Consider the following 21,446-nt stretch of genomic DNA (forward strand, 5'->3'; position numbering starts at 1 on the left):
TTAAAGATAGTTATTATACATTTTAAATCTCTAATTCTATCGAGCATCTTCTCCATTTATTCCTCCTACTGAAGGAATTAACAATATCCGGATATTATAAATGAATTATGGGTTTCCTTCCTTTATGTCACGGTACTGAATTTAAATAAATTAATATCGAAGACTTATATAAAATGCTATCAATTAATTATCAATGGTTCAATCCTGTCATTTATATATTTAATTAGCGTGTCTTTTTTCTTATTTTTTCCTTTTTTTAACCTCCTTAAATTTTTAACAGTTGCATGAAAAAGTGGTATGTTTCAATTAAACTCCTATAAATAATCCTTATTTAATAACCATCGCACACATTTAAAAACACAAATTTTACTAAATATTTGTTGTTATATTATTATAAATTTATAGTAATATGAAATTTAATATTATAATTAAATTTCAGAATTTTGTATATCACTTCTACTAAAGGACCTTGTGTCTTAAAGCGATATTATATTGACTCACAGTTATATTTCTTTCATGATCTCATATTTTTGTAAGATATTTAAAAATATATTGCAGTAGATGTAAATGGAACAAGACAAAGACAACGGGATTTGAAAAGTCTTATATTTTTAATTTTATATTTAAGATCATCGATGTTATTTACTACATGGAAAATAATGAATGAATTAATTTATTTGAGTCTATTGAGAACAATATTATTATTTTATGTCAATAAAGTTACTCTGGTCCCGCTACTCGGAAATAGGGTCTATTTCTTGACATCTGTCAATTCTTATGAAACGTAGCCTCCTCTCACCCGTAGACCACTGCTGTCAAATAACCTCTGGAAATTAAACTTGTATAGCTTTTCCGATTTATGTCTTCTGCAACGGGAAACCATGTAATGCTAACCCATTTCCTTTAATCTAATTCAATAAATATTGATGAATTTCATTTATTAGTTCATTTTAGGTTTTTGCAGGTCTCTGAAATAAGATAAGGCAGGTTGTGCTTCACTGCTATTTCATTATTGTTTTCATATCTTTGTATCCTTCCAAGCTATCCTCAGGTATAAAATCTATGTGTGATATACTATAGTAAAATTATAAACAACAATGTTGGATAAGTTATTTGAAAGAAATCATATATATTCAAGAAACCAAAAAAGCTTTCAATAGTTTTTAAAAATAATTACATAAAATAAATATTAACACTTTTAGACTATCACCTCACCATCCATGGGCATGAACACAGTGTTATTAAATCCAAAAATAAATGAATCTGTACCGATACTACAACCTATGAAGAGTCAGAGGTTCAGTACTTTATAAGATTTACGATTACTAGACCAACGGTTGTACAAGGTGGTGATTGGGTCAGAATCACGCTTGACCGCCAGATTTTTTTCCTATTATGGGTACCACCTAATAAGGCAGGCTGGACCCCGAAGAGCTTCCAGAATGTTGATATTCACGGCTACTATAATAGAATAAATAATTATATACCACAGCTGGACTGTAATCCGGGTCCTTGGAGTTAGTATCACAGTGCCTTATCTCTGAGCTATCCCACTCTGGTAATTAAGGTATAGGATATAATTTTTAAATTTAAATAGGTATACAGATATACAGATAATCACAGATTTCTATTAGTTAAAAAGACTGAAATTACTATGGACTATTTTTTCCTTTTAGTAACTCTGGACGATTCAGGGTCTTAAACATCTTGAGGCCTGAGTTGTTTCCAATTTTTGCAAGTGCTGTGCAGAGAGAGAAAAATGCTTTATTCATTCATGCTGCCCAAATACATCGGGTTCCTACATTACATACCATACTAATCAATCTGTGATCGGACATATATAAGTTACATATTTTAACATGATATAATAAAATAGAAAGAAAACATTTGTTTTTTTCTTTTTTCTCACTATTTTCCTTTACAATCAATTCTACACACTAAATACAAATATTTCAATTTATTCCTTTTTTTTCTTTCCCTTTCTTGTCCCTTCTATTTCACAATTTTTGTTTCATTTTAACGACGAATTGACTCTCTCAGATCTTCCCCAGTGACCCTCCAAACAAATTCACCATAAGACAGCGATGTGAAATCAAACCAGAGAAATACTAGTCATAGCAGTAGATCAGTTTACAGTAAAACAAACAAATAAATACATTTTACCAAAAAAAAGTAATACATAGATTTAAAGGAAAATATAATAAAAAAAATTGGTTAAAAGAAATACTAGATTGGATACATAAGTCAAACAAAAAAGATAAATAAATAAAAAATAATAATAATAAAATAATTTAATGAATAAATAAGTTAAAACACACAAATCAACAGGTCCACTTACTAAAATATACTAGGAATTTTTCTGGTTTCTTTGTACACGATCTAGAAGTTTTTGTCTCGATATACCTCTAATTATTTGTATATATTTTCCTCTCAACTCCCAACAACTCTTCTCTTTTTGATCTGGTAACAGGTTCGGCCAAGAGAAGTAAAAAATTATTGAAGGAATATGCTTTTTTTTCATATTTCTAATATAATTAATTGAACTAAATATATATTTCTATAATGAAGCATGATTTCTTTATTACTTCACTGCTACAAGGAGTTATAATGCAAGTAAGGATTCTCGTTTAAACCGCTCAGCATTTGAATTCATATTTTAGTATTGGTTAGATGAAACTCTTAGGTTGAAAGAATTTTTTTTGAGGTGTACAACTATTTTCGGAATAAAACTACAACTATTTTCAAAGTTCCACCAGACATAATTTTATAAATTGTTTAGAATATGTAATTTGAAAAAATCTGAATGTTAAATAAAATAATTTTTCATTGTTGTTGAAATCTTTAAACATTCTTTACTCAATATTTATATCAAAATAATTAACTATGCCATCAGTCTATTTTATTTTATTTAATTACTTAATTATTTTTTATATTTTAAAACAGTCTTGATAAAAAAAATTCTTCTTTAATTTATTTGCATAGTTCTACCAGGCATAAGTTTACATATAAATAATTGAAAATATTCTTTCCTCAATATCTATATTAAAATAATTAACTATTTCACCAGTACATTTTATTTACTTAATTATTGCTTATATTTTAGGACAGTATTTCTTCCGTTATTTCTAAATTTACGAGCAATGGATACATGGATCTGCTGCAAGAGAAATGGTATGGTGGTCTGGCCTGCTACACTGTCGACAATGACATGTCCCAGCCGAAGCCCCTTGGCGTGTCTGCGGTAGCAGGTATAATATATTACTTTGTTGTTGGTTTTTGTTTTGTTACTTTCCCTAGAAATATAGTGCAAGATATTGCTATTCAGTAGAATAGTATATGTATGGAATTATTGTTGATAATTCTATTTAAAGTATATGTACTTACTTGTTTTTAATCATAGATACGGAGTATGCCCTATACCTACTTCCAAGGTGTTGAATAAATTTTTTTTTTTTTTTTTTTTTTTTTTTTAACTTTTATAAAATTTGCCACACTCCAGAACAATGACTATAGTAGATACACACAATGGTACATACCCTCACCTAATATATTTTACCATAAGTATAAGCTGAAATGGATAAAAATTAAATTAAATATATAAATATTGTAAAAAAAAAAATAGCCGAATAAATGAGTTAAATAATAGGAAATAAGAAAACAACTGAGGTTAATATCTAAAAAAAGTAAATAAAATTTTTAACACATTTAAAAGTATATACAATATTTCCATTATGCCTTGGAAGCCCCGAAATCAAGCCCAGTAACTCAGATGTGGATGACATGGTAGAACTCCATGATTCCAGTGTTTCTCTTCCAGCCGATTCTCTGGTATTGAGAGCCAGGATAGTGAACGAGGGCGCTCAAGCCGGTGATGCTCAGAACATGAGTGAACAGACAATTGCCGGAACTCTAACAGCCTGTTTACAATAAATCTTGGTGTCACTGCCTTTGCAACCTTCGAGGTGGATTGTAAGGATAAAATGAGGTGGACAGTGGTTTCCCGAAATATTATAAAAAATTGAGGAAGTAGATTTATGAATTATAAACATAGAGAGCGAGAAAGAGAAAGTATATTAATGTTATAATAGGGTTTATTTTGAATAATAATTGATGAATAAGTTTTTATTAGTATATTATTGCTGCATTGTTTTTCAAATTTGTAGAAGAACCCTGAAGACGGAGAAGACTCTGAAACGTTTGTTTGTAGTGTAAATACTATTTTTAATAAAGGGGAAAAAATGGTAAGAAATCACTAAATATTTATGTGATATAAATTAAACCTTTCCGAGATGGAAAATTGGTGTATAAACATATCGTTTTCTATATATTGATTTTTTTTTTACGTTTTAAATTAAAATGTTCGATAGTCATTTTATGCCTATCAAAATAAAAAAGATATTTCTATAAAAAATAGATATAGTGCAGTCAATTACAAGAGGGATGCTACGAATTTCAGGAGCCACTATGCACACATAAATAAACTAAACATAAAATAAAAATACAGAAATATCTTCCATAGCCTAAATTCATTCCGATATAAATTTTAATGATTGTTCAGAAAATAAATATTAAGGTCAAGAAATACATCTTAGGAAAACAGAAAACAAAATAAGAATTTCAGTCCATTTAATACTGCGTGACATTTAAATTTAAGTAGCTAGGTTGATTCCCTTGAAAAACAAGATACAGCTTTTTTAAAAATGTGATGAAATATATTTTATTTGGATTAAATAAAAAATCATGGAAAAGACCTGAATTGAAGATAGAATATCGTGTACGGTAATGACTGTGAAATCATAATTATTATTCATTTTTATTGGGTTAAAAGATGGATGAGTTATTCTAAACGTCGTTTTAAGAAAAATAAAATTGTGATTTATATTAATAACATTTTTGAGAATGCAATTTTCACTGAAACGTTTATATTATTAAATTGATAATTTCCCAAAAGAGGAAAATAATTTTATATAAAACTAACGCAAGCTAGATATAATAGCCAGTTTATTATAATTTTTTAAAGGTTCTTCCATGATGCGTCCTTCGACAATATAAAGCATAATATGAAAGAAGCAATAAAATCACTATAGAAGCAAGTTAAAACACTATTATAAAACTAGATCCTGAAAATCTATAAATTATGATTGAGTTTATAATATAATTACTATGAGAATTTCGTCTGTTGTATTTTGACGAACATAAACAACTTTTAATTCTTATAGTTCTGTCTGGCGCGTAAATTTTAACACTGATAATTGAAGACTGTGTGAATGTTGTGTGATTACATCTTTTCAAACTCAGTAGGCTTGGGCCCTAACTAACCAACAAAATGTTTCAATAAATAGATCAATCTTAAAGAGCTGTATTATAGTTGTGGATCAGGATCTTATAGTTTCATTATGTTACTATTGTTCCACCAGTAGGAGTTAAATTCACGTCCAGTTTCTTTCAAAAGTGCAAACTCCTAAAAACAACGTTTAAAGATAGTTATTATACATTTTAAATCTCTAATTCTATCGAGCATCTTCTCCATTTATTCCTCTTATTGAAGGAATTAACTATATGCGGATATTATAAATGAATTATGTTTTTCCTCCCTTTATGTCACGGTACTGAATTTAAATGAATTAAGATCGAAGAGTTATATAAAATTTTATTAATTAATTATCACTGGTTCAATCCTGTAATTTATGTATTTAATTAGCGTGTCTTAGATAGTTTTTAAATACTAACTTTTCTCTACCCTCCAAAAATCACTTGTTCAAAAACGCTTTTGATACGTATATATATATTTTTAATATTGTTACCAAGTTAATAATTGAATATGTACTAAAGACTAATATAATAAGTATTAGGCTTATTTATCTATCTTCATTTGAGCCACTGATATGAAATAAAACGTGTTTAGCATACACATACTTTTTACCGGATCCCCTAAGCCGCGCAAAGCGTTTAGACTAACATTTCCCAACTTTGTTTCAATAGAGGCACATCTGAAAAAAAAAAGGTTTTATTTTATTTTACAATATATGGGATATCTTAAACACACAAAAAACTTTTTTGTCAGATTTGCAACTATTCATCTTAAACAAAAGACTCACCTGGAACCAACTTACTAGACTTAAAAGACAAGAACTTAACAGACTATTCAGCCAACTATACCGCCTGCTCAGCCGAACCTCTCATATCTCAATAGAAAACAAACTTCTAATTTATAAGACTATACTCAGACCTATCTGGAACTACGGACTTCAACTTTGGGGAACAGCTAAACCGTCGAACATTAAACGTATCCAATCCTTTCACACCAAAATCCTTAAAACCACAGTTAATGCACCATATTACGTTTCGAACAGATTACTACACAATCACCTTCATATCTCGTTTGTCCTTGACCTCATACCAACTAAATTCTCAAAATTCCTTATAAACCTTTGTAACTATCCCTATCCTTTGGTTCAAACTTTATCTAGTTCCACCCATCCCAACTATCCACCTCGAAGGTAAAAACGGCAGTGCCCAAGAGATTGTAAAATAAAAATGTACAATTGGAGTTCGGGCAATGGTCAGATTCTCCACTCAAGTTGAGTGTTTGCAGCTTTAGCGCACTTGCTCGGCCTCCACTGGCTCATCATTACCAGAGATGCAGCGAGAGGAATGCGCTGGGATCTTATGAGCTCTGCTCTACCCCTCATACGTAAGGGAAAGAATGGGCTCAGGGATCCTCAGGTCGATTGTGTAAATATTCTTTATAGGAGTGTAAATAAGACTTATTTTATTTATTTAATTTTTCATGCACATAGTTTGATTATGTTAATTTCCTTTATCCTTCTGTTTGTATATATTTTAAGAGAGATTTTATTTATTTTTATGTACTTTTTTTCATTTATTTTTCATTCTTAATTTATTTAATTTTAGTAAGAATGTGATCATTCATCACTATTACCTATTGCCCACAACGATGTGGCAGATTGTAATATCTATCAATAAATAAAGTTCGATTATAAAAAAAAATGTACTTCTATTAAAGCAAGGCAGGGATATATCCAATATTTTAAATTCTAACTCCACCTTTTGAATATACTTTTATTCTGAGGTAAACATCTCTTAAAAATGCTCTCCAGAAAAATGATCGAAATTTGACGATTTTTTTTTCACTTCAAAGGTACAGATATAACTAATATTTATTTGATTTTCTCTATTTTTAAATAATAACATTCACATTAAATTTAAATTTCAGGAGTATTCCTTCTTCTGGGTCTTGGCCTTGTAATGGGCTTCGTCATCCTCATGGTTGAACATCTATTCTACAAGTACACCTTACCAATCCTCAGGCACAAACCGAAAGGTACTATTTGGAGGAGCAGGAATATAATGTTCTTCAGCCAAGTAAGTTAATGAATACTTAATGTTTGTTTAATTAAATTAAAATTTTTATCCTATAAGATGAATACAATTACTTTGCTCCTTAAACATTTAACATTTTCGATCCATTAAAAACAACTTATTTTAGATGGAATACATTTCGGCTGATTTTTCTTTCTTCTAAGACCTACGGGTGTTTAGGGTTTGATATATAGGGGATAGGTAACAATAATAGGTGAAATTTCTTTCACTGCATTTCATATGCATTGTAAGGGGGAGGAGGGAGGAGAGATACGCCAGGAAATTGGAAAAAGGATTGAGTCTGTTGTCTGAAAATTGGGCTCATCATATTTCGTAATTTCTGCTTCGCATTTCAGCTGACCAGTAGAAAAGACCAGTGTATGATCCTATCATACTTAAACTTACGAGATTTATACCAAACGTCGATATTGGATAATTTAAAACAAGATTACAAAAATCAAATAACATCTCTAAGGTTAGATCTAAGGCTCACAAATATTATTTTATGGGAGAATAAATTACAGTGAATTCGTTTATAGGTATTTGAGTGTAAAAAGAAGCCACACTCAAATACCTATTAACGAATTCACTGTAATTGATTCTTCCATCAAATAATATTGGTGAGCCGTAGATTTAATCTTAGATATGTTATTTTGGCATCGGGAAAAGGTGGTTGTTTCTGTTTGTTGTTACTTTGTTTTAAAATATCCAACAAAAAATATTTCAGCCAAATCAATACCAACGAAAGTTCGTGTATAAATTGTAATTTTTCATAAGTAGCTTTGTTTTTAAAATATTTTTTTCTAAATTACTTCGGAAACTTTCAATTTACACATTTTTGATTGACCAGAAAAAATATGCTTTATTGAACTTGATGATGACGCTATTTTCCCATAAAAGCGTATATATTGGAGTAACTTTTGTGCAAATTTTATTGATATATTGAGACGTATAAAGTCAGGGGCCTTTTTGGAAGGTTTAACCAAAATAAGGTTATAACAATTATTAAATTAACTGATATGTATCCGAATATTATTTTATTCATAGAAAAAAAAATCTTAATGTTAAAAAAATCAAGATTTGTAATTTTACACCTGAAAATATTATCAAAATTAAAATAAAATAAAAATGCATTCCATTAAATTCAGTTGTCTGATGAAAATAGGAATTAATAAGGATTACAGAAGGTTTAAGCAATTTGTAGGTTTTTGCTCAAGAACGGAAATTTCTCACCACTGGTGGAAATATTTTTATGTGCCTGATGTATTTTACAGCTTAGGCTGCGGAGTGTCCAAGTTCAAACTCAGAAAAAATTACTCGAAAATCGTGTTTTTCCATGGCCATATTTAAAGGCATACTAAACAATTAGCAATAAATTGGAATGATAGTAACTATTATCAAAAAAGAGAGGATTATTAAAGGCTCATTATAATCTGCAAACATAAACATAGTAAAGAACAAAATCCCACTTTACATTTATGAAATAATAAAAACGAACATTTCATATAAAATGATCCAATAATTTGCTGATAAAAGCTAATGGCATTCGAAAGTCTAAAATGCTTAAGGATTGGATATAGCAAAACTCAAATTGGATCCAAATAATTTAATTCAGCGGTTCCTAATATAAAAAAAAAATGTACTTTTGGGACCAATTCGCAAAATTTTCAAAAAAATTTAGAAACTTTCAGCTTAATAAAGACCATGCTACAGTTAGCATAAATGGCAAGTGCCTTCTTCATTTGCATAACAATTTAAAAGCTGGGAACTGTTTATAATTTTTTTTTTTTGTTCTCAGGAGATGTAAAGGAAGGTTTAGAAACTGAAATATCTCGGAGCATGCTATCTCAGTTGTCAGAAACGGAGATATAATTCCGTAGCAATTGTTACTACCTCATAATTTGAAGAGAGCGTGCGTTATACTTTCCTTTATTTCGTTCAGTGGATTATCATTACGCCAGAGTAGAATTGACGTTTACTGGAGGTCATCTTTTATCATGAGCCTCTTTTGGAAAATTCAAGCTTTTTTTATTTTTTTAGTCATGAGTTAATAAAAGTTTGCAAAACATATTATTTTCGACGCGCCTTTCTTTATTACGCACAATCTTAGTAAAAAAAATCTTTTTGAAGTTTTAGTTTTAATCATTTCATGTTCTAATCCTCTACAGTTTAATCTGTCATTTACTGAATCAAGTAATACCTTTCCACGATCTTTCTGCCCAGAACCAAACCAAACCTCGAAAATACCCTCTGGGAAATTTAATTTAGAATAAATATAAAATGATGACAGATGCTTAATTTTTGTAACAATGGACTTTAACGACAGCGAACCGATTATTCTTTTGGCACTTCACAACATTTTAATTTATTATACGTTGTTTGGATATGGTTCCCAAGAGTCTAAATCTCTTTTACAATTTACTATTACTAGCTTACAACAGGTTAATTAGTCTAAACTAAATTATTTATTTTAAAAAATAGTAGTTTAACTTAGTTGATATTTGATAATCTATCACAAAACTCTCCAAAAATAAAAGAGGACATTTAAATCCGTTTTATAAAACAATCATAAATGTGAGAGTAGATTGTAGAATGAAATACACGTTTTATTTTTATTATTAATTAATCAATAGTATTCCTCTCCATTCGCCCAACTACTTGAGCTTATAAACTGATTTACTGTTAAACTAACATTAGAATTCTGTTTTTTAGCCTATTAACACTTATATTATACCATATATTTTATGTATTATAAGTATATAATTTTACCCGTGATCAAAATATTATTATACTGATCCTCAGCAAACCACAAATCTTCAAGATCAAACCTAATTCAATACTTCTATCTATATGTCGACTTATGAGTGGTCTAACGTTTCCAAAAAGGCTGCATTCAGGCCAGGCCAAGAGCCATTCTTGGAACGTCGTTCCAACAACGACGTTCTGACAAATTTGAAGTGCTACGTACACTTCAGGATGCTGATAGTTATAAACCTAAAGTGTCAGTCACACTGACGCAAAAACCTACACCCAAAAATCCGCCACCTATCATTATTTCCCGAGCCCTTTCGTAACCGTCCATTAAGGTTATGCTTAACTGCATTAATCGATTCTGGACCAACTCACCGCACAGTTATATTTTAGTTATTTGCTGTTGGTATACAAAAACTATGAATAAGAATTAGTGCTATATTTATATTTTGAAAATAAATAATTTTATTAATAATTATTTGAATTTGACCGAAAAGGTTTCATCCATTACATAGAATAAATAAGATTAATAGCTGTAATTCTTTCAGTTGATAATAAAAATTCATCAACCGTATTCCGTTCTTTTGTTATACCTAATGAATCCTTCAATTACTGAAAGTTAAATTAGTTAAATCTGATTAAAAATGAATTAGTTAAACCTTTGATCACTGCTTGAAAAATTAAAAACTTGTTTTTGTTTGCTCTACTTCCAAAAGAGTTAAGGCCAAGTTTTCTTAATAAAAGCTTATATATGAGGTATTAAGCTAAGCCTCAGCATATTAAACTTTATGAGTTTTATGGATTAACCTAGATTTAAAGAAAATTATCACGTGTAAAATACGGTTCCTCTTATTTTTCGAGGGATCACCCACATAACATACAATATTACTGATCCATTGGAAAATGTTTATCTCAATTCTAAATTTACAGTATATTCAACTGATTATAAATTGATTAAATGTATATTTGGTAAAATGTTATACCTTATAATACTACATATACATCTAAGATTTTTAAGATGCTTTATGTCATAAAGAATCAGTGATTCAGTACTTTTGAAGCAAGTCCTATTTAAAGAATTACTGGGGCCCACCCAGCCTCTATAAAGTGGGCACCCTTAATTCTGGGAAAACCTGGAGTTTCAGGTTGAGAGATCCTGAACAAATCACCTCCTTGCATAAACGTTGTAAAAAATAAAAAATAATAATAAAAAAAAGAGTATTACCTTGATGTCTAGAATTTATGATTTGGCATTCCAAAGATTTTTTTTTTTTCATTCCTGCATGGATAAAAAACGTCCTTAGTTTCAGTGGCGACAAAGCACGTAAACGTTATATGACTAATGCTCTATGTGAAATTGTTTCATCTTTAATATCTAAACTATGCGTTTACGTTATTTGTTAGTAACGAGGCAAAACCATTTATCTTTCTTAAAATTTATTTATGTACTTTATCCCCTTTTAAATTCGAAAAGTGCATGTTATATGTCCCAAATTACAGCTGTAACGCGAGACCCATCCAAATACTCCTTTGAAATTCATAGAATATTTTTAAAAACCATTATCTAATTCATACCAGACAATTTATGTCATAGTAGTTGTAGATATATCTTTTAAAACATTGGATTAGTTACAAAATGGATTTTTTCACTTTTTTCTTAGGTTTAATCTTGTCGTTATACTAATATCTTGCTTTGATTGTGCGTCTTCTGTTGTAGAAAAGTTGTATAACCATCTTATCCATCACAAATATTGTTTGGTGTAGAAATATTGTTTTCAAATTTGGAAATTTTGGCTTAGAAATTCAGAAATAGTTAAATATTTTGCTTGTCTCAGATCCACTGAATATAAAAATGCCCTCTTGTAATTTTCGAAACTCCCTAAGTTCTGAATAAATATCCGTTTTAGAATTATTGGCACAATATTGGTTCACCCACTACTCACTAAGGTTTCAGCATCATAAGCAATTAATACTCAAGATGTACAATTAAGGATGTGATTTTTAAATATTCGTACCAATTAATTATTTTTTTTAATTAATGAATAAAGTGCGATTCAACTCAGTTTGCTTAACCTTTGTTACGGAACAACCCCTACAGTTGTGTAAGATACTTTATAAGAGATGGAGATATCTCCATCAGAGATGGGCTATAGTTGAAACAAATAGTTAATATTGCCATGGATACTACCCTTATTCATGAATGAACCATTGATAAATACCTATCGTATCCATGACAATATTAACTATTAGTTTCAACTATAGCTAATTTTTGCCCAACTCTCGCCTCCATGATATATTACATACAACTTAGACTATTACCGTACTACGTACAACTTATCTCTCAGACCCCATAGTTATGAATCTTTTCGTCTGAATTTAGAACTGAAAATATCTACAAAGGACTCAAAATTACATGATTTTATGCACATGAAAAGTCAAACCGAATTGTAGTCAAAATTGATGTCACATTTCCTTTAGCTTACATTGTGATGAGTATTTTATAATAAAGGAAATATTTTTCAGCTGGTAATTATAATGATAAAACATACCAAATTCATTCCAACACTTGTATACTGAGATGATGAGAATAGGCTTCTTCTATACATATAGCGGAACAAATAGGTGAATAAAAGTAAACGTATCCAAATGCAAACATGTCACCTTCACCATTCGACTCAAATCATGTTCGCCGGTGTATTTTAAATCCATATCTATTCCTTTCTCAGAAACAGTCCTGTATCTTGGCTTTCTCTGACTAACATGAAATCCACAAACTAGCCTCAAAAGACGAGAACTTCTCCGACAATTATACAATTTAGACTGCTTAATAGAAAGTCCCAGTTTTAACTAGACAACAAATTACTACTTTACAAAGTGCTAATAAGCCCTATTATGGATGTGGGTGACGGATAAAACGTTTACGTGAAACGCTCTAAAAACTCTAACATTCCATAAAAATCCTAAGTCCTTCGAACAATTGTTACTGCTTCTTACTTTGTAATCAATAAAGCCCCACATTACGACCTTAATATCCCATTTGTCCCGACCTTTGTTTTTTTTTTTGTTTTTTTTTAATAATTTATTTATTGTTATTTACAGCTGTATACACATATATACAACAAGTAAATTTGCTGTAGGTGACATAGTAACATGATACAAACATGTGGAGAATCTACCCACTGATAGAACTCCAATAACATTTCTAGAGGAGAAGATCTCGAGGCTATCTTCTTTTCAGACGCTTAGGAGGATTATTAGGTAATGAAGGAGAAGCCAGGTTAGAAACAAGTGGATTTGGGTGGTTGAGAAGTTTATTATGGAAGGAACGGTAGCTGGTTCTGGCCAAATCGGCAACATATGGAACATTGAGGTCCTGATGGATGACTTGATTTGTGACAAAGTAAGAAGTATTAAGGATTTTGGACTGTAAGGATTGTATTCTGGAGGAATTTGATGGTTTAGTGGAGCCCCATCGACCTTAGTTAAATTTAAATTCACAACGATCCATGAGAAACTTACTCTTCTTCCTAATCTCCTCATTACCGATTCCTTAAATACTCCTCAAAGGTTGAAATGGCAGTGGCCCAGAGACCTATTGTAAATAATTATATGGGAGTTCTGTCAATGGCCAGATTCTCTTCTCGAGTCGAGTGTGTGCGGTTAGCGACCTCACTTGATCCGCCCTTGCCTTTTAATACCAGTGACGCATTTGAGAGATAAGCAGTGGGATCTTTGGAGATCCTGCTTTTCCCTCCACAGGTAGTGGGACAAGCTCAGTTCAGAGTTACCCAGACTGAAAGTAAATATTGTAAATAGGAATGATTGTGTTTAAAATGTTAATTTTTTTCCCATTTAATCTTTTATTCTATTCCTTATTTTGTTATAATTTTATTTATATATTTGAAAATGTGCGCTATGGTCCACATTATATGCCATAGTTATTATATAGCATCTATGTATGCCAGAATTTAATATTACACAAAAGAAAAAAATAGATTCGTATTAACTACGTAGCAAAAGTACGAGCTCTGCATTTATGGAAACCACAAACATTATACTAAGAAATATATCTTGCAAAATTTTATAATGGCCCTGGAAGCCTGGCTTCATATGTTTTTTCTTCAATGAATTATCTCTGAATTCGCTCTAATTAAATCTAGAAAAGTTTACTTGTAAACATCGTTTTATTTTTATATCATATACAACCTAGAACATCCAGACAGATCTGGTCTAAGCTCCTCTATCTGTACACAGTAATCCAAGAATAACAAAGAGTAATTCACTAAGAGAATCTTAGTGAATACAGTGAGTGAATTAGTGAATACAGATTATCTTTCATATATTCCTAAGAATCTTTCCTATACTTGGTTGAACGTTAGAAAGGAAATTGGTTGAAAACTTCATTCAATCCTACATATACAAATGTTTTAATTTTTTCTCACGATGGTTGGAATGAAAACAAACAGAGACTGATAGGACTGGATGTGTACTAGAGAAAGCAAACATAATCCTGAATAATTTCAGTCAGCATACAGTACTGAATTTTATCCCGGTAGATTTTATATGTGGCCCATAGTGAACCGTTTAATATGTGTACGGTTAATATTGTGCATTTTGTTGTTAAAGTTAACTTTAATATGTAATGTGGTATTAAATACTGCATATAATGGCGTATTTTGAACCGTTTTTAAACTTAAAATCTTATGTTTTCTAATTAATGCGTTGGCAGAGTCGCCCGTAGCTCAGTGATTAAGACAGTCTAATTTGATGTCTAATGGCGGTGCCCAAATTTTTTCATCGAGTGGCGGTCCCACAAAATGAAAAACTTTGACCCCCAACCATGGTTAGGCAGTATAGAATTCCAACGGGAGTCTTGGCCGGAAAAAAAAAATCAAAAATAACACGTTGGCAATGATTGGAATCAAATACAGGAAGATCTAATCTGCCCCTTAAAATAATTTAAGTAATTTAGTGTAAAAACAGAGATCCCTAACCACGTTTCTTTCATCGATTATTTAACAAAATGGTTCAATTGTCTTGGAATGATTTAGGGTGGACTGAAACAAATGTTTTAGTGATTCAAACAATGAAACCATTTTTATTTGAAGCCATCGAACTATTTTATGTGTTGTTCGCAACTTCTGATAACTCCTATCAACAGTGGTGGGGAGAATGTGCGTTTACTTTGACCTAAGTTGATTTGTTTGTGAGCATTCTTTATGGATCTAGTCTACGAGCGAGAATCACTTTATTTTTTTGCATTGCAGGAAAATGTCTTCACAGCCAAACAACTTGAAAGTTTTACTCTCTCATGAAAAATTCTGTCAATTATTTTTATGGTTATCATTGTTCTGTAATTTGTTTTTCATTTTTATTTCACAGTGGTACACAAATTTCTTTCTGCTTCTTTAGTTGTTTGGGACAAATACAATTTTGAACTTAATAAGGACGCATTTGCCACCTAAGTATTTATTCGACTGTAATGTCTCTGACCAAATTAGGAATATCGTAAATATTATATCAACAACAATAAACATAAGGTGAACCTAAACAATTTAAAAAAAAAGTTTTTTTTACCTACCATTTTTATTCTTTTTTTTTTACGTTCTGTTCCTTTTTAAATATTATGAATCAAGTCATTTACACCTTTACTGCGACTCATCCGAAAAATGTTTACAATAGAGGAGGTTGTCAAATAAATCCGAAAAAGATCAATCTAATAGTGAATTCCTTAGCAGTACCTAATTCCTAATAAAATCTTTACATTGTCGGGAAAAATAGTAAGTATTACAAAAATCAATACCCGGCAAATGAGGGTTGAAAATCATAATATTTTTGGGACGCAATTACCCGATTTCCCTCTATTTTCTCTATACAGTAGGTCTTAGTTGGATTGTTGTTGTAAGATTTATTGTTTCTGATCTGCATAAATGTAATCTTATTTATTTTTTGTTAGTTATTCACAAGTGTTTGAGAGGCTCAAGGCTTTGTTTTGGGAATCATACAATTATATTTATTGCTATAAATAATATAATTTATACTATATAAAATAATACAATTATAAATATTATTACAATTTCATTCTTTTTAATTTTTTTTTTTTTTTTTTTAAAGAGTCGTAAACACTACGTTTTTTTCATCTGTTTCCACGTTTAAGTGGTAGTTATTCACAAGTGTTTGGAAGACTCAAGGCTTTGTTTTTGAAATCATCCAATCATATTAAACAAAACTTATATGAAATTGGTGAATGAACAACAATCTTCCTTATTTAAATAAATTAGTTTATTAAACATACAAAAACGTTTCGGGGTTATCTCCCATCTTCAGGTTGCTAGATACCATCTTGTGGTATGTTATCATTAGCCACCTCAACACTCATTACGTAGAGTACAAATTTTGAACATTTCTTGTACCGTTATTATGGTAATAAATAAAAAAATACTCAGTTAATTAAACATATTATTGTCAATAATTGAAACTTATTATAATAATCAGCTATTACACATTTTTTAAATCAAGGAGAATAATTACTTCCCTGAAGGTTATCTTTAACTATCAATCATATTAGTTTCTAGAAACACTTCCAGTAGAATATCATTAATTTAAATTAAACAAAACTTTTGTATCTTTCATGTTCAAGTTTCCATTCTTTTTTTTATTTATTTTTTTTTATTTAAAAGTCCGTAAAACACTGCCATTTTTTCCACTTTTTAAATATTATGGAACTAAAAGCCATTTACTTCGCTTCATAGGAAAAATATTTAATATGGATGTTTTTGGAATGATCCAATTATATTAAACAACACTTTTGTATCTTTAAACACTCAGCTTTTTTCCGTATTTTTCCACGTTCACTACCTTTTCAAATATTATGGGAACTAAAAGTCATTTACACATTTGCTGCGATTCATCGGGAAAATATTCACAATAGATGTTTTTGGAATCAATCAGTTGTATTGAACACTTTTGTATCTTTTATGATCATTAGTCACCTCAACACTCATTACGTTGAGTACAAATTTTAAACATCTCTTACCGTTATTATGGTAATAAATAAAAAAATACTCAGTAAAGAAAGTATAAAGTAAAGAATCCATATTCTAAAAATGAGGCATTTTTTCAAGGTTAATAACTTTAGATGTAGTCTCACGGTTTCTTTCATCCCTAAGGAGTTCCAGCACTTTAAGCGATAAAGCCTTTGGAAGCACTTTTTCTCTTTGAGTACCTAACTAACTTCAACCAAGTAGAAACTAAACTTCCTATCTTTAAAAAAAGTCGATGCAGTGATCAAAAGAAATGCAATTAGAAAAAGGCTAAAAGCTTCTTTTTATATATAAAAAAAGTAAAGATTTAAATAAATAACGAAGGAAGCTTATTTTCGGTAAGCTAGTAAAAGTATATATTAACGCTGAACATTAAAATGTCAAAAAATTGTTAATGGTTTAGCTTGAAGCAGGTTTTCAGGATCATAATTTCAATCTGTTTTATTTATGATATTTTCATTATAAAACAGCGATCTTGAAGCATCCGAGAATTGAGGTATTCAATATTCCCTGTTAAATTAATGTTTCGTTTGGAAATGCTTATTGCAAAATGCTTGTCAAAGTGATTTATCGGCCTATAAATCTTGGAGAATTCCAACATCCTATATTTTAACTTCATTCTTTGGATCTCGACACAAATAATAACAGAAATTAAACTGAACTTAGGTTGCACTGTATTTTTGTGAGTTACATTAAAATATTAAACCGCATTCATGATGATGTCTATATCACTTTTCATCGTCTATCAGATATTAAAAGTTGATACAGACTTGACCTTTTCTTTGCTATAAGAGTAGAACATCTGACAAAAAAAGTTTTATTTTTATTTTGTATTAGACATATATTCCATAACACCTGTATGTTGTGATTCGTGACATTACCAGTTTCAGTACAGTCTGTTGGAGGAATAGTATTGAAAGAAACTCCAGTCTAAGGTAATATCTTGGGAATACGTCCAATTAAAAAATAAATAAAAATTTTTTTGTTTTGTAAAATGTGCTAACTTGCTAAGCAATGTTAAGGGATGAGGTCAGTAAGTTTTATATTACTGGTTGTTTGAGAGTGGTTTATATTATTATTAACACAAACTTCAATGATTCACTTTTACTCTAAACTGTTAATTTTAAAAACGTTTCGGCCCTTAGGCTAGTTTTAGGGAGACAACCTTACTCATTAAATTGTCATAATCCATTAAATTGTTTTTTGTTTTTTTTTTTGCAGACTAATTTCCCAAGTCATAAACCATAAACCATATAATTTCAATACAAAACTATTTTTCAAAAATTATTTTTCTTTTTTTATAAACCTCATTAACAATATCAACCTTATTGAGGTTATTGTTAATGAGGTTAATAGAAAATGAAAACAATTTTTGAAGAATAGTTTTGTATTGAAATTATGCGGTTTATATAAGACTTGGGAAATTAGTCTGCAAAACAAAAGGCAATTTAATGGATTATGGCAATTCAATAAGCAAGGTTGTCGCCCTGAAACTGGCTTAAGGGCCGAAACGTTTTTAAAATAAATATTTGAGAGTAAAAGTGGATCATTGTGTTAGTAATAATATAAACCACTCTCAAACAACCAGTAATATAAAACAATATCAACCTTAGTTTTGTTGTTATTGAGGTTATTGTTAATGAGGTTAATAGAAAATGAAAAACAATTTTTGAAGAATAGTTTCGTATTGAAATTAAGTGGTTTATATAAGACATGAGAAATCAGTCTGCAAAACAAAAAGCTATTTAATGGATTATGACATTCAATGAGTAAGGTTGTCTCCCTCCCAATATCAACCTTATTTTTGTTGTTATTGAGGCTATTGTTAATGAGATTAATAGAAAATGAAAAACAATTTTTGAAGAATATTTTTCTATTGAAATTATGTAGTTTAAATAAGACATGGCCAATTATCCTGCAAAAAAAGACAATATGATGAATTATGACAATTCCATATGTGAGTTTTTTTGGGATGTCATTTATTTTATAATATAATAATCTAAAATTCAGTCTGAATATAATATTATATCTGACATTTCTTGTCATTGAATATTTCCACTATCCCTTCCATGTCTGCAGGACTGCTTTCTGTCGAGCTCTCACTTGATGAAAATTCCACTCGATTTTCATTCGTAGTTCCCTGATCTCCCTTTTCTCCCAATGTCCACTCCTGGAATTGCCTGGACGGTCCCCCAGCCTCTTCCTCTACACCATTTACTGTTATTGCTCGGGACAACCCGTCCGCCACTAAGTTCTTGCATGGCTTGTATGCTCTTCCGGATATTGTTCTCCACTACCTGGGTAATAATCACTTTTCTTACCTTTTTTAGGTGATTATTAAGAGGCACGAGATAATCCGCCACTTCTGGCTCGAACCGTCTGTAATAATTCAGTGTTCCCTAGAGTCTTCGGACTCCTTTTACAACACTTGGGACCGCCGTTTTCCGTATAACAGCGACCTTGTTAGCATTGGGGTTGACTCCCCGAAATAGTGTGGCCCAAAAAAATTATTTGCCTCTGACCGAGCATAGATTTGTCTATATTGTAACGTGTCTGCGGAGATGGACTGATAACACAAAGTAAAAGGTTAGCGAAATAACACTCTCTTGATGCGAAAACAAGACTAACTAATTAATAAATAAAATTAAAACTTCCGTGTTATATGACAAGTGAATCTTTATTATTTTATTAATCTATCCTGAACTTTTTTTTTCAGAAACTGTACAGGTTCATAAATTGTGTTGAATTAGTAAGTCCTCACCACGCTGCCCGGGAATTGGTGCATACGATCCGACAAGGGCAAATTACAAGTCTCTTTCAGAAAAGTGTTAAGAGAGTGAGTATTTAGTTTTTATAAATTTATAGACAATTGAATTGTAACAGTATTTAAACTAACCCTAAATGAAAAAAATTATTATTCGAAATAACTACAAAAGTCATTATTCTATTTTTGTTTTGTCCTAGAAGGAGCATGAGCAAAGGAGAAGAAGGAAAAGCAAAGCTCAATTTTTCGAAATGATACAAGAAATAAGGAGGTAAGGAATTTCCGGATAATTTTTTTTTCTCAATTGTACATTCATAATTTTTTTTAATTTTTCCTTGATTGCTGAAATTACTTTCCTTTATTGTGAGACTAGAAATGTAAGTACTAGAAAATGTTTATTAAACACCTAGTGAAAAACTCATAACAGTAGAAAGGAACTTTCATGATTTTTGTTTTTCTTATCATGCAATACACAAAATGACAGTATTTTTTATAATAAGATGTCATTTGAACCGAAAATTATGATAAAAAGAAAATATGTTAGAAAAAATTACTCACCACAAAAAAAGCATGAGCAGACGTGTTAACAATTCATTTTTATCAAAGAGTCTTTGTAAAAAAAAAAAAAAAAAATGAAAACTGGTGGGAAAACAATGGAAGAAAAGTTTAGAAACCCACGAATAAGGCAATTTTTTTAACGCTAACTCAATTCACATATCGCTGTTCAGAAAGAATTATGATGCGATTTTTTTTTTTTAAATGACCTAATTTATAGGTCCGCCAAAAATGGATTCACTACGTGTTTGTAAATCGAGTTTATTGTATCTATTAAATTCCTCCCATGGTGATTTTTAAGTACAATTATTACATCTACTAAATACATTTTTGAGCCCGCCAACACAATAAGTTACGTCATTATTCATTCGGAAAATGATATGATGAAATTTTAGTAAAAGTTCACCTAAACTTTCATGGTCTTGTTCCGCTTAAAAAAACAAAAAACAATGTACTAAATTTTAGCTTACAGTACAAAAGTCTGCAATTTTGGAAAATAAATATGAAAAAATAATACCGGTAAATGTTATTAATATAATACCGGCGATAGAAATGTGCATTGCGATTTTGTTGATAGATCAATGGGTAAAAAGTGCAAACCAAGATGATTTTTACAGCCGCTCCTGAATGCAAGTTCTTGCTTTGGAACAAATAACAGCTTTCTCTGTAAAACTATTCTCCTCAAGTGTAAGCAACTATTTAAAAGCATTTTAGGTCAGTGCACTCAATTTAATTAATTATCACTTAATGAAGTTAAAGTATTAATAATGATGAGAATGGATGAAAAATTAAAGTTTATGAATGATTATAAACCAAGATCAAAATGACATACACCACTTTTGCTCTCAACGGTCCATAAATGGTTTTAAAAGTACATGCTGAGATTTGTTTCACTGCCAATTATAAACTCATTCGTAACACAGTTGCAATCGAGCCCGAATTTTCAACCA

At 30.3% G+C, this 21,446-nt stretch overlaps 1 protein-coding gene across 2 annotated transcripts in view; it reads left to right on the plus strand.

Moving 5' to 3' along the window:
• Positions 1-21,446, plus strand: part of LOC106692638 (glutamate receptor ionotropic, NMDA 3A) — a 553,673-nt gene that overhangs the window by 511,122 nt on the left and 21,105 nt on the right. For both annotated transcript variants that reach the window (XM_067053147.1, XM_067053148.1), the window contains exons 17-20: positions 3,104-3,248; positions 7,238-7,386; positions 19,894-20,013; positions 20,142-20,212. In XM_067053147.1, the coding sequence (XP_066909248.1) occupies positions 3,104-3,248; positions 7,238-7,386; positions 19,894-20,013; positions 20,142-20,212 (485 nt within the window). The remainder of the gene's footprint in view (positions 1-3,103; positions 3,249-7,237; positions 7,387-19,893; positions 20,014-20,141; positions 20,213-21,446) is intronic.

Source organism: Halyomorpha halys, unplaced genomic scaffold (genome assembly GCF_000696795.3).
Source record: "Halyomorpha halys isolate HHAL.00 unplaced genomic scaffold, Hhal_1.1 Scaffold64.1, whole genome shotgun sequence".
Taxonomy (NCBI): domain Eukaryota; kingdom Metazoa; phylum Arthropoda; class Insecta; order Hemiptera; family Pentatomidae; genus Halyomorpha; species Halyomorpha halys.